Source organism: Hypanus sabinus, unplaced genomic scaffold, assembly GCF_030144855.1.
Source record: "Hypanus sabinus isolate sHypSab1 unplaced genomic scaffold, sHypSab1.hap1 scaffold_265, whole genome shotgun sequence".
In the NCBI taxonomy this organism is placed as follows: domain Eukaryota; kingdom Metazoa; phylum Chordata; class Chondrichthyes; order Myliobatiformes; family Dasyatidae; genus Hypanus; species Hypanus sabinus.
Window position 1 is genome coordinate 54,342 of NW_026780781.1, and position 14,165 is coordinate 68,506.

At 42.3% G+C, this 14,165-nt stretch overlaps 1 protein-coding gene across 1 annotated transcript in view; it reads left to right on the plus strand.

The window, feature by feature from the left end:
- The window catches only part of LOC132388108 (NACHT, LRR and PYD domains-containing protein 3-like), a 65,879-nt gene that overhangs the window by 40,732 nt on the left and 10,982 nt on the right, over positions 1 to 14,165 (plus strand). The window contains exons 6-8 of the mRNA XM_059960467.1: positions 53 to 118; positions 9,145 to 10,882; positions 11,529 to 11,615. Coding sequence (XP_059816450.1) covers positions 53 to 118; positions 9,145 to 10,882; positions 11,529 to 11,615 — 1,891 coding nt within the window. The remainder of the gene's footprint in view (positions 1 to 52; positions 119 to 9,144; positions 10,883 to 11,528; positions 11,616 to 14,165) is intronic.

The window sequence follows — 14,165 nt, forward strand, 5'->3', positions numbered from 1 at the left end:
TTTAATTATTTTAGCTCTATTCCCATGGATGTTTTTAAAAATATTTAAACAGGTCCTGATCAACAAGAATACATGAACATCGCTCAAGGGTTATCTGAGTTATCCACTCAACTGATAGGTGAGTGATGAAATGCACGGTTCAAATCACATCTTAAATGTTAGTCTGTGACTTTGCAAAACATGGGAATCAAAATTCACCATTAGTCATTCGCTGATCTTTGGATTCAAGTAACAATTCAAACACTCTGCAGCCTGAATATTCTACATTGTATTTTCTATTAATCCAGCTGTTGGTTCTGCTGAAACCCTCACTCCAGGTCCTCACACTCTGGGAATGCCCACACACCCCAGGCGGGCTCCTGATACACTGTATGACCCAGTCCAGGTGATTTTCTATCTCATAACTTTCATCTTCCAAGCCCCTTTTTCCTTTGTGATAGCACTACACCCAATTCTGTTCACTGATCTTCTTTACCGTTTGTAATTCCGCGAGTGACTTCCACAGAGTTTGTCTGGCATTTCCTTTTCACCCGTTACTGTAACCAAAACATCATTTTCCAGCGGTCTGATATCGACCCTCTCCCTTTGTTTACTGTTTATATAGTATCTGGGAAAGACAACAATCACTTTGGTATCCTCTCTTATATTATTGACTATATACCTACATTTCCTGTACATACATGTATATCTAGGAGCATCTATAACATCGTTGCCTCCGACATGACCCAGACAGTAAATTCCAGCACCCACAACTCTGTGAAAAAACTACCCACAATTGCTGTAAATTTACCCCATTTCACCTTAACCAAATGCTGTCTGGTATTAGACACCAGTCTTAAGTGAAAAATAACAAACAAAATACAGGCTGTTGACCCAAACTCTTATCTCTCAAACTTGTCCAAATCTGTCAGATCCTTATTGTACCACCAGAGTAAACAAACCAGGTTTCTCAAACCTCTACTTGTAGCACATGTCATCGAATCCAGGCAACATCCTGATGAACCTGTTCTGCACCCTCTCCAATCCTTCCAAGAGCTGGACAATCAGATGTGAACACAATACTTTAGATGCTCCCTCAAACCATAAGATCCAGGAGCAGAATTAAGCCATTAGGCTCAATGAATTTGCTCCTGAATTCCTCTCAACCCCATTACCCTGTTTTCTGTAAATTCTGACACTCTTCCGAATCAGGAACATATCGACCTGCATTTTAAATATATCCAATGATTTGTCTTCCTCAGCTGTCTATGACAATAATTTCACAGATTCACCACCTGCCAGCCAGGAAATTTCTCCCAGTGTGGGTCTCCTCCAGCCAGGAGAGTTCCCTACGGTTCCCAGGCTTGTTAATTTTCTGTATAAGCCTCCCATGGGGGAACTTGTCAAAGACTCTACCAATATTCAAGTAGACAATATTTATCTGTAACTTCATCCATCACCTTTGGCGCCTCCTGGAGGAAATCAATAATGTTGGCAAAACGCAAACCCTGCCCAAAGCCTTGCTGCTCAACGCCAACCCACCTCAAGCATTCTCTCTTTCATAATCCCATGCGGCAGAAGATATAAAAGGCTGAAGGTACGTGCCACCAGCCTCAAAGACAGCTTAAATTCTGCATTTATCAGACTATTAAATGGTCACCTACTCTGTTATTATTGGCTGTTAATAATAATAAGACAATTTTATTTATAAGATTGTAGCATCATGCATCTCATAGCTAATAACAACTTGCAGATACAAATAACAAATACTCACAGGAGAGCAGAAAGAATACCGTTCGGGTGTGAACAACAGGTAACAGATTATGTAATTCTATTTCAAACCCCGTGGAAAGCAGAAATCTTTCAGTGGTATATTGTCTATCAACACACATTTGATTCTCTCCCTCACATGGTTAAGAGAAGTTCCAAATGTATATAAAATTCATCCAATACTTGTGAAATTTCTACAACATCTGATGAAACAATGGCGTAAAATAATCGTCCTATTAACAACCACAAAGAACAATGACCATTATCAAAATAAATCGAGGAATTTTCCAAAGCGACTCACAAAGCTCACCATCGTTTTGTCTAGCTTTAAACCCGCTCATAATCTACCGAAACGGACAAAAATCAGGTATCAAATCAGAAAAAAAAAATCAAATTATACCTTGATAGAGCTATACAGTGATGATTTGAAATTATTTGCTCTTGCATCAGTAAAGCTAAAAGAAATAATTCAAATAAAGGAACTAATTTCCAAAGATATAGGAAGAAACTTTAGACTAGAAAAGTACAGAACATGAAACATTAAGTGTGGTGCAATAGAGCCAGTAGAATATCAAGCAGAGCATCAGGATACAATGGAACAGAATATGAAACATATATTTAGGATATCAATAAGCAAAGAAAATAAATAGTCGTGTGATAAAGGAAAACTTTCCAACAAAATTTACTTCAAGACTGAAGAAAATATGAATTTACTGCAAGCCTGAAGAAAATCTAAATTTACAACAAGGATCAAGAAAAATCTGCCAAACAGAGCTGAACAGTAAAAATATAACAAAGGAAGTAAACACTCACTGTGCCCATATTGATGAATTATTTTGGTATAGTATTCTGGTCTGAAACAGGTCTGGAAAATATGCAAAGAAAAATAAGAACTTAAATAACAATTTCTGGAAAACACCATGTGCACTAGAGCGCACTTAAGATTGCTATGAACGAAGACTGTATGAGAATTATGAATAACAGATCTAAGAAAAAAAATTGAGACAACAGCCAGATAAAAGTTCTCTGAATCAAGGTTAATACCACAGACACATGTTGTGAAAATTGTTTTTCTGTGCCAGCAGCACAATTACAGTAAAGTGTGTGCAGTGAACGTGGGTTTATGTAGACAATTGTAGAAATAGAATTGTATCGGCATGAATTAATCAGTCTGGTGGCCTGGTGGAAGAAGCTGTCCCGGAGCCGATTGGTCCTGCCTTTTATGCTGTCGTACCATTTCCTGGATGTTAGAAGCTGGAATAGTTTGTGCTTGTTAAGGCTTGGGTACCACCTGTCTCTGAAAAGCCTTGAATAGTGGGAAGTTCACATTTACAGATGCACTGGGCAGATACATCTACAGATGCACCACTCTGTGCAGAGTCCTGCGATTGTCAGAAGTACAGTTCCCGTACCAGGCAGTGATGCAGCCAGTCAGGATGCTCTCAATTGTGACCCTGTAGAAAATCGTTATCATTTGGGGGCCCATACCAAACTTCGTCAACCATCTGAAGTGAAAGAGGTGTTATTGTGCCTTTTTCCATCCCACAGCTGGTATGTACAGACCGTGTGAGGTCCTCAGTGATGTGAATGCCGAGCAAGCTGTTCACCCCCAGACCCATTGATATCAATAGGAATTAGACTATCTCCATTCATCTTGTTTTTGCGACATTGCAATCAGCTCCTTTGTTTTTGTGACATTGAGGGAGAAGTTGTTTTCTTGACACCACTGTGTCACTGTGTATTATTATTTATCATTGTATCATCTTCATTATATTATCATCATTATTATTTATCATCGTTATTATTTGAGATTTGGCCAATAAATATGGTATCATCAACAAATTCAATTAGCCAATTGGAGCTGTGGCTCGGCGACACAGTCATGCGTATACTGAGGCTACGTCCGCACTAGACCGGATAAATCCGTAACCAAAGCTTTTTCTCTTCGTTTTGAATCTCTGTCCACACTAAAACGGCGTTTTCCTCCCCTGAAAATGGAGCTTTTCTAAAATGCCCTCCAGAGTGTGTAATTTTGAAATCACTGGATTGGCCAGAGCTGTGTGGATGGTGTACCCGGAGAAATCTAAAAATGCTGTCATGACGTGCCAGAACAGACGGTGACGACAGCGTGCTATTTCATTGTTTTCTTGAATGCAATCTAATAATTTCAGAACAGACGGCAACAGAACTGAAGCCAGAAGAGTTAGAAATGTACTCACCAAATACTTTGACCCATAACTTACTGAATGAATAAGTATACTCACGTTGCCCTGTTTTCTGCCCTTGCTTGTATGAAGGTGGTTTAGCTATTTATGCAAGTACTTCTCTGACAATAGCTGTGTAACAGCCTAATGTAACACTGTATGGAAATACAAGATAACACTGATGCATACATGTTTTATACATTTAACAAGGTGCTTTATTAATGCAACAGAGTTAGTCAGTTCTTCAATGTTCGTCATCAGCTGGGTCATACTGTCCATGAACTCCCTGTCGGTTGCCTTCGTACGCTCCATTATATGTTTTTTTTTAGTTTTATGTCCTCCTGCGTGAGAGCCAATAGCTGTCAATCGTTTTCCTTTTTCTAATATGTAACGGGACAAACGCCCACCTGGTCTTTCACAGCGAGATTTGACAACAAACATGTCGCTTGTTTTTGGTAGATGTGCCCTGCGCATGCGGAGTAGCAGGAGATTCGCTGGAATATACGTTTTAGTGTGGACGGAGGTATTTTCAAAAACGCTTAGTGTGGACGCCTATCGTTTTTACGCGAAACCAGCTTTTTTAAAAAAAGTTATCCAGTCTGGTGTGGATGTAGCCTCAATGCAGGGAGCTTAGGAAACAGCCTTGAGGGTCACCTATGTTGAGTGTCAGAGGGGCAGAGGTGAAGGAGCCCAATCTTATTACTTGCCAGTGATCTGACAGGAACTTCACGATCCAGCTGCACAAGGCAGAGTCAGGGCCGAGGTCTCAGAGTTTCTTGTCAAGCCTCCAGGGAGTAATGGTATAGAATGCTGAATTGTAGTCCAAGAACAGCATTCCCACAGAAGCATCCCTCTTCTCCAGATGTTTAAAGACGGTGTGCAGAGCAATGACTATTTCTTTCATCTGCTTGTGACTGTCCACTCGTTGGAAACGCCTGTGAACTTCAGCCTCAGAGATGACCAAGGTGCAGGTCGCTTTGGCAGCTCTCATCAGGAGCTCAGTGTTGGCGATTTCAAACCAAGCGTAAAAAAGATTTGGCTCATCGGGGAGGGAGGCAACGATGTTGGAAGCATCACTGCACTTAGCTCTGAAGTCTGTGATGGTGTGCAGGCCTTGTTATAAGCTGCGTGTGTTGTTGATGGAGAATTGTGCCTGGATCCTGTCCCTGTATTGTCATTTCGCTGTCTGGATGACTTTGCACAGATCAGAGCTGCATTTCTTGAGCTCCTGCTCATTACCGGCAACGTAAGCTGTCCGTCACGTGGCAAGTGCTGTTCACAAGGAAAGGTTGATCCAGGGTTTCTGGTTTGGGTAGATTTCTGGGGAAAATATCCCACATCTGTGATAGTAACACACAGCTGGGGAATGTATTGCACAGCTGTGATAATAACAGCCGTGAACTCCCTTGGAAGACAGAAAGGTTTACACAGCAGCACCAGGTACTCCAAATCCGGGGAACAAATGGATTTGAGGGCATGCACATTCCAGGGTTCTACCAAGCATTAATGATCAGGAAGCAACGCATACCTTAAATCCTTTTCTCTTCCCTGTTGTGGGTGGTGTGTGGGTGGTGTGTGTGTGTGTGTGTGTGTGTGTGTGTGTGTGTGTGTGCGTGTGTGTGTGCGTGTGTGCGTCTGTGTTCGTGTGTGCGTGTCTGTGTGTGTGTGTCTGTGTGCGTGTGAGCGCGCGTCCGGTACTGGATGACAGCACGATCGTTAGTGACTGTAGGGGCCAATACTGGATCTGTGGACATGGGAGTAGTAGGAATACGGGTGCAGCTGGAATACAGGCTTTTGCATAGTTGGATCCTTCTTGCACCTCCTCTTCTTTTCAGCTGTCACTCTTCTTAGTTCCTCAAAATCCTTGGCTTTTCCGTGAATGACCCGCTGCCAAATTAAGCTGCTGCTTAATTTGGTCCTTGTACCTCTTGCGCGGGGCACCACGATCTCTCATGCCCTGAGAGAGTTCCCCATAGAATACTGCTTTCGGTAACCTGGAGTTGTCCATGTGAGGCACGTGGCCTGTCCAGCAGAGCTGGCTGAGCAGCAAAATGGCTTCAGGGCCTGGAAAGTGAGCAGCTATAGCTATGCATGTCTGTGTGATTATATGAAATATTTAATTAAATAAGTTGTGCAGAAATTGAAATTTTTAAGAAGAGATTAGTGAGTCACTATCGAGAGGTTCAATGTCCATTCAGAAACTGGATGACAGAGGAGAAGTTGATCCTGAATTGTTGAGTGTGAACCTTACTCTGATCCTGTGCTGTAGCTTCCACATACCAGACAGTGATTTAACCAGTTGCAATGCTCTGCAATTTACACCTGTAGAAATATTCGAGTGATGTTAGATACTCCTGATGAAATATAGCCACTGTTGTGCCCACTTTGTAGCTGCATCGATATATTGGGTCCAGGCTAGATACTCGAAGATTTTAACAGCCAGGAATTTGAAATTGCTCACTCTTTCCACATCAGTTCCCTCGATGAGGACTGGTGTGTTGTGTTCCCTCATCTCTCCTTTTCTGAAAATGACAATTAGTTCTAAGGATATATTTTCATTAACACAAGTAGGATCCAGCACTCTAACCAATTCTGATAAGGGGTAGACATCACTGAATGGAAATGAAAGTATCACCCATAAAAATGAAGAAACTAACATAATAGTAGAAAACGTTAACCAGTGGAAGAACCTGACTCCCCACGGAGGACATCCACACGATCTGAGCTGACTAGTTGTCAACAAGGAAGCATTGCGCCCCTGGCTCAGAGTTGGAGATCTCTTCCCAGAAACAGAAGGGATCATTGTAGCAATACAGGACAAGGTTGTTAACACATGTAGTTCACAATAATACAGAATACACGACCAATAGGTTCAAGATGATAAATGCTGAAAATTACAAGAGAAACCAGAAACAATCCGACACTTTACAGGATCCTGCAGCAATTTAACTGAATCTCATGACTTGCACAAGCACAATCAAGTGATGGACAACAGTCACAAAAATCTTGCTTAAAGTACAACTGATGAAAAACACCATAACTCACTATAAGTACAAGTCGGCTCCACTTTTAGAGTTAGAGTCCTTCATATCATACTGTGAACAATTATTATTTAATTTAGGATAATCCATGATAACCATTCGGATATAATTTTACAGGATAAAGAAGCAAACACAACTTTTTTAAAATGTATATAGCCATTCCAAACACACGCAGCTCACAGAAATGAATTAGTGAAAAACGCCAGCAACATGCTGAATTAAGAGGGGAAAATGAAAGACTATGGAACACAAACAGGGTATTCATTATCCCAATCGTAATATCGAGAACTGGTATCATCCCAAAGGCTTTGCACTATAGTATTAATAAATTAGGCCCACACGGGAATACTTGTGTAAATCTTCAAAAACCCACAATACTATACACCGCGAGAATAATCTGAAATATCCTATCAATTTAGATATGAGTGTGCTTGGCTCTGCCCGTACCTCAAGTTTTACCAGTTTAGGGTAAGGAGGAAAAAAATAAAAATGATAATAACTTATTTATAAAGCACCTTTCATCCAGACGATGCCGTTCAAAACGCATCACAACGGGATAAAGTGCAAACTAGAAAATAAAAGACAAAATGTTGTCAGTCGGAATATACACCTCAGACTTCTGCACAGTCCTGTAGTTTTAGGTGTTGAATTATACAGTTTAGGAGCACAGTTCCAAAAACAAATCCATGATCTCCCAATGATCCTTTGGCTTTCTACCTTATTGTCTGCCTGTACTGCATTTTCTCGGCAACTGAAACACTGTTTCCCTGAACTATTCTGCTCCGTTTTTTCTTGTGCGACCTCATTGCATCGATGTGATGAGATGATCTATTTGGATCACATGCAGAAAAGTTTTCCATTTTATCGTGTGTATGTGAGAATAATAAACCAATGTATAAATTTATTGTTGTCAATAATACAGCACCCCTTGGTTGCTTAAGGTTGTTATACCTGGGGTTGGTAGTGGGGATAAGCTGCCACGACCTATTAAAGGCTCCCAGTGGCGTGTGGCTAAAACAGCTTCTGAGAAAAATGTCCAACTCCTGGCCAGGTGTGGCTAGCTGCAAAGTCTGGCAAAGCGTTTCTTCCAACAGAAGGGGCAAAGGTGGTTTACTGGTTCCTTACAGCCAGTCACTTCGGAGAGATAGGGCTTGTCAATCCATGCAGGAGTAGAAAAATTCTGATCTCAAAACTGCACTGCCGTCCCATCATGGGGAAGACTTTGGGAGTATACCTAGTGGGAAAACCCTGGAGCTGGAGTACCTAAGGCAGAATTAAATGGAGTTCGGCGCAGACTGGCATAACCTACGACATCTCTGCTGCCAAGCTCTATCAGTGTTTCCCATTTCTTTGTGTTCATCAGATGCACGGATGAATGCTTCCCCTCCATATCAAAGCATCCTGGCTTGCAGGGGCAGGACATCCATGGTTGACTCTGACAGACGGAGTCCTCATGAGACAGCGCCCCACACCCCCACAGCAAGACTGATGAGTAGCGTTTGCCAAGACTTCACCACCCTCTCCCACAAACACGATGTTCATCACTGAGGCAGACACTTGTGGTTCCTTCCATTGACAGAGATTTCATCTTTCCACCAATCCTCCATCACTGCGACTGAAAACTACCCATTTTCTTTCTTGTAACTCCGATGGTTTATCGATCCGCAACTTCACTGTGATTCTCCCCCAAATGCTGGCCGACTTGAGTATTTCCTGTATATTCTGCTCCTGTTTTGATGCAAGAACAGTGGACACCTTTGACTCCCCAGTGTGCAGCTTTGCCAAAATGCACAGTGTCCTATTTCCAAAGCAGATCAACATTAACATCGTCTGTTAATGATGCAAACAATCCTTTAACTATAGTGAAATGGTGTTGTAACGGGAGTGCAGTCGGGATTGGAATAGGATATCAGGGGAATGTTTACCTTCATAATTAATTAGTGTCAGAATATGAGGATTGGACATTTTCTGGGACTTTCATCGCTGTCAATTCCAATGTCTGTGAACTGCATTTTACTTTAGGATCTAATATCCATGGAAGTATGAAATTAATTCATGTAATCTCAAACACAATGTTGAAATACAGTGATAAAGTTCTTTGTCAGTTGATCTATTTAACATTTTGACTACAATTTCTGTTCCCATGGAAGATGTTCAACAGAAACACAAGGAGACTCTGCGGGCACAAACTGAAACACTGAGAGTGAACACGATCCTGATGACGGAGAAGGTGAAGGTTTTCCAGCTGGTTGATCGATACGCTGAGCTCACGGTCATTTCTACTGTTCGAGATTGGAGACTGGTGGAACATGAGCTGCTGGCAAGAGGCAGAGACCACGAGGAGTGGAGAGAGAAACATCTCCGTGGAGAACTGGAAAAAATCCAAACTGATCAGTTATTCCAGAGAAGTTTCTCCCGGAGTAAATCCAAATCAGGTAGATCGGCAGGAGTAGCCGGTGTCCCGGGGATCGGGAAAACAACAATGGTACAAAGGATTGTTTATGACTGGGCCACGGGGAAAATATACCAACAATTCCAGTTTGTCTTCAGTTTCAAGTTTCGAGATTTAAACTCTATTAATTGCAGAATTAACCTGAGCGAACTGATTCTGGATCAATATCCTTACTTTGGGAATTTACTGAGAGAGATCTGGAAGAACCCAGAGGGATTGCTGTTTATATTCGACGGTTTGGATGAATTCAAACACAACATCGATTTTGCTGACAGTCGGAGAGACACAGAACCCATGCACCAGTGCCCAGATCCCGAGTCGTGGTGTGAAGTGTCTGACATTGTGTACAGTTTAATCCAGGGCAAGCTGCTCCCAGGGTGTTCAGTGCTGGTGACCACTCGCCCCACTGCATTACATTTATTGGAAAAGGCAAAGATTGGGATCTGGGCTGAAATCCTCGGATTTGTTAGTGAGGAACGGAAGGAATATTTCATCAGGCATTTTGAAGATCAGACAGTGGCGGAAGCTGTTTTCAAACACGTGAAGGAGAACGAGATACTGTACACCATGAGCTACAACCCCTCCTACTGCTGGATCCTCGCTCTGACACTGGGCCCTTTCTTCACACAAAGAGTCAGGGACCCGCAGCGAGTTCCCAAGACCATCACCCAACTGTACTCCTACTATATTTACAACATCCTGAAAAACCACGGCCGTGAGATTGAGAACCCCCGTGAAGTGTTACTCAGGGTTGGTCAGATGGCCTTCAGAGGAGTGTCCGAGAAGAAGATTGTGTTTACAGATGGAGATTTGATCAAGTACAATCTGCAGCCTTCCCAGTTCCTGTCCGGGTTCCTGATGGAGCTTTTGGAGAGAGAGGATTCTGCCCACTGTGTGGTGTACACATTCCCACACCTCACCATCCAAGAGTTTGTAGCTGCTGTCGCACAATTCCTGAATCCCCATCTTGGGGATATTCTGATATTCCTCACTGAAGCCCACAACACAAAAGATGGGCGATTTGATGTACTTCTCCGTTTTGTTGCTGGTCTTTCCAACCCAATGACAGCTCGGGGTCTGGAGGAGTTTCTGGGTCCATTTCCTCATGAAACAACCTGCCGGGTGATTGACTGGGTGAAGGAGGAGGTTAAACGCCAGAGTAGAAACACGAGGAGTGAAGCTGGTAAAAGGAGCCTCCTGAAAACATTGCACTACCTGTTTGAGTCTCAGAATCGTGGACTGGCTCAGGCTGCTCTGGGATCTGTGGAAACACTTTCATTCAGTGGAATGACATTGACCCCGATTGACTGCACGGTCCTGTCTCATGTCATCGGACTCTGTGATACAATAAAACAGCTCGACCTGGAGAAATGCCACATTCAGTGTGAGGGAATACAGCGGCTGGGGCCCGGGCTGCACAAGTGCCAGGAGTTGAGGTAACTTGATTTTCCTCTCATTCCGAAATGTGAATCCGTTCTATTGTGTTGTTTCGATGCAAAAGGAATTTGGGCAAAACTGTGGTAAATCAGATTGTAAAGATCTGTGACAAATGCCATCCCCCTTCCTCCTGTGGGATCTCTCTTCCCCATCCCCCTTCTCCCTGTAGGATTTCACTTCTCCCATCCTCCTTCCTCCTGTGGGATCTCTCTTCACCATCCTCCTTCCTCCTGTGGGATCTCTCTTCACCATCCTCCTTCCATCTTCAGGTTCTGTCTTTCCATCTTTTTCCTCAGGTGGTGTCACTTCTCATCAACACTTCCCCATTCACAAATCTTCCTCACTGTGGGACGTTCTCCTCTTCAACCATGCCCCTCCCCCCCCCCGACCCGCTCACATCAGGAAATCGTTTCTAACCATCGGGGAATGAGACAGAACATGTGGAGATTACAGGGTCACACTGACAGACTAAATTACTGACAATTGGTGAGTACCCTGGAGCTGGTCATTGAGGGACATTGACAGTGATGGGAACTCTGATCAGTGGTTTCCTGAAGGGTTTTCCTGAAACATCCGTGAGACAGAAATTCCCTCTGGCCGACGATTTCAATCATTTTGTTCATCAATTTGTCTATTTGTGTTTAGCCTTGGGGAGAATAAAATAGGAGATTCAGGAGTGAAACTGGTGTCTGCGGCTCTGAGGAACCCGAAGTGTAAAATACAGAAACTGGGGTAAGTACCAGACTGTGGGATATTGTGTTTACCGTCACTGGGTGCCTGACACGGAACATTAAGATGATCAGAAGAAACACAGAAATATAGAAACATACAGTATATTACACACCCTTCAAACCACAAAGCTGTGCCGATCATGTCCCTACCTTAGAACTACCTAGGCTTACCCATAGCCCTCAATTTTCCTAAGCTCCTTGTAGCCATCCAGGAGTTTCTTCAAGACCCTATCATTAAAATAGACACATCCCATACTGTGAAAGGGATGGAAGGTTTGGAGTTTGTAGAATGTGTGCAGGGTAGTTTTTTTGCAGCAATACATAGAGGGACCAACTAGAGAAGGGACAGTGTTGGAACTTCTGTTAGGGAATGAGATAGGTCAGGTGACAGAGGTATGTGTTGGGAAGCACTTCAGGTCAAGTGATCATAATGCCATTAGTTTCAATATAATTATGGAGAAGGATAGGACTGGACCCAGGGTTGAGATTTTTGATTGGAGATAGGCTAACTTTGAGGCGACGCAAAAGGATTTAGAAGGATTGGTTTGGGACATTTTGTTTTATGGGTAGGATGTAATAGAGAAATGGTGGTCATTTAAAGTTGAAATTTTGAGGGTACAGAATCTTTATGTTCCTGTTAGGTTGAAAGGAAAGGTTAAAAGTTTGAGAGGACCATAGTTTTCTAGGGATATTGGAAACTTGGTTAGGAAAAAGAGAGATATCTACAATAAATATAGGCAGCATGCAGTATATGAGGTGCTCGAGGAATATAAAGAACGTAAGAAGAATCATAAGAAAGAAATTAGAAAAGCTAAAACAAGATACGAGGTTGCTTTGGAAAGTAAGGTGAAAATAAATACAAAGGGTTTCTATAGTTATATTAATAGCAAAAGGATAGTGAAGGATAAAATTGGTCCCGTAGAGAATCAGAGTGGACAGTTATGTGTGGAGCCGAAAGAGATGGGGGAGATTTTGAACAATTTCTTTTCTTCGATATTCACTAAGGAGAAGGATATTGGATTGTGTAAGGTAAGGGGAACAAGTAGGGTAGTTATGAACACAATGACGATTAAAGTAGAGGAAGTACTGGCACTTTTAAGGAATTAAAAAGTGGATAATTCTCTGGGTCCTGACAGGATATTCCCTAGGACCTTGAGGGAGGTTAGTGCAGAAATAGCAGGGGCTCTGACAGAAATATTTCAAATGTCATTAGAAATGGTGATGGTGCCGGAGGATAGGCATATTACTCATGTGGTTCCATTGTTTAAAAAGGGTTCTAAGCATTAACATAGCAATTATAGGCCTGTCAGTTTGACGTCAGTGGTGGGTAAATTAATGGAAAGTATTCTTAGAGATGGTATATATAATTATCTGGACAGACAGGGTCTGATTAGGAACAGTCAACATGGATTTGTGCGTGGAACATCATGTTTCACAAATCTTGTTAAATGTTTTGAAGAGATTACGAGGAAAGTTGACAAAGTTGATGAAGGTAGAGCAGTGGATGATGTCTATACAGGCTTCAGTAAGGCCTTTAACAAGGTTCCGCACGGAAGGTTAGCTAGGAAGGTTCAATCTTTAGGTGTTAATATTGAAGTAGTAAAATGGATTCAACAGTGGCTGGATGGGAGATGCCAGAGAATAGTGGTGGAGAACTGTCTGTCAGGTTGGAGGCCGGTGACTAATGGTGTGGCTCAGGGATCTGTACTGGGTCCAATATTGCTTGTCATATACATTAATGTTCAGGATGATGGGGTGGTAAATTGGATTAGTAAGTATGTGGATGATACTAAGGTAGGTGGCATTGTGGATAATGAAGTCGAGGGATTTAGGCCAGTTAGAATGGGCTGAGCGATGGCAGATGGAGTTTAATGCTGATAAGTGTGAGGTACTACATTTTGGTAGGAATAATCCAAATACGACATACATGGTAAATGGTAGGGCATTGAAGAAAGCAGGAGAACAGAGTGATCTACGAATAATGGTGCATAGTTCCCTGAAGGTGGAATCTCATGTGGATAGGGTGGTGAAGAAAGCTTTTGGTATGTTGGCCTTTATAACTCAGAGCATTGAGTATAGGATTTGGGATGTAATGTTAAAATTCTACAAGGCATTGTTAAGGCCAAATTTGAAGTATTGAGTACAGTTATGGTCACCGAATTATAGGAAAGATATCAACAAAATAGGGAGAGTACAGAGAAGATTTACTAGAATGTTACCTGGGTTTCAGCACCTAAGTTACAGGGAAAGATGAGCAAGTTATGTCTTTATTTTTTGGAGTGTAGAAGGTTGAGGGGGGGACTTGATAGAGGTATTTAAAATTATGAGGGGGTAACATAGATTTGACATGGATAGGCTTTTTCCATTGGGAGATTCAAACAAGAGGACATGAGTTGAGATGACTTGAGTTGAGACTTAGTGGGCAGAAGTTTAAGGGTAACATGAGGGGGAATTTCTTTACTCAGAGAGTGGTAGCTGTGTGGAACGAGCTTCCAGTAGAAGTGGTAGAGGCAGGTTCGGTATTGTCATTTAATGCAAAATTGGATAGGTA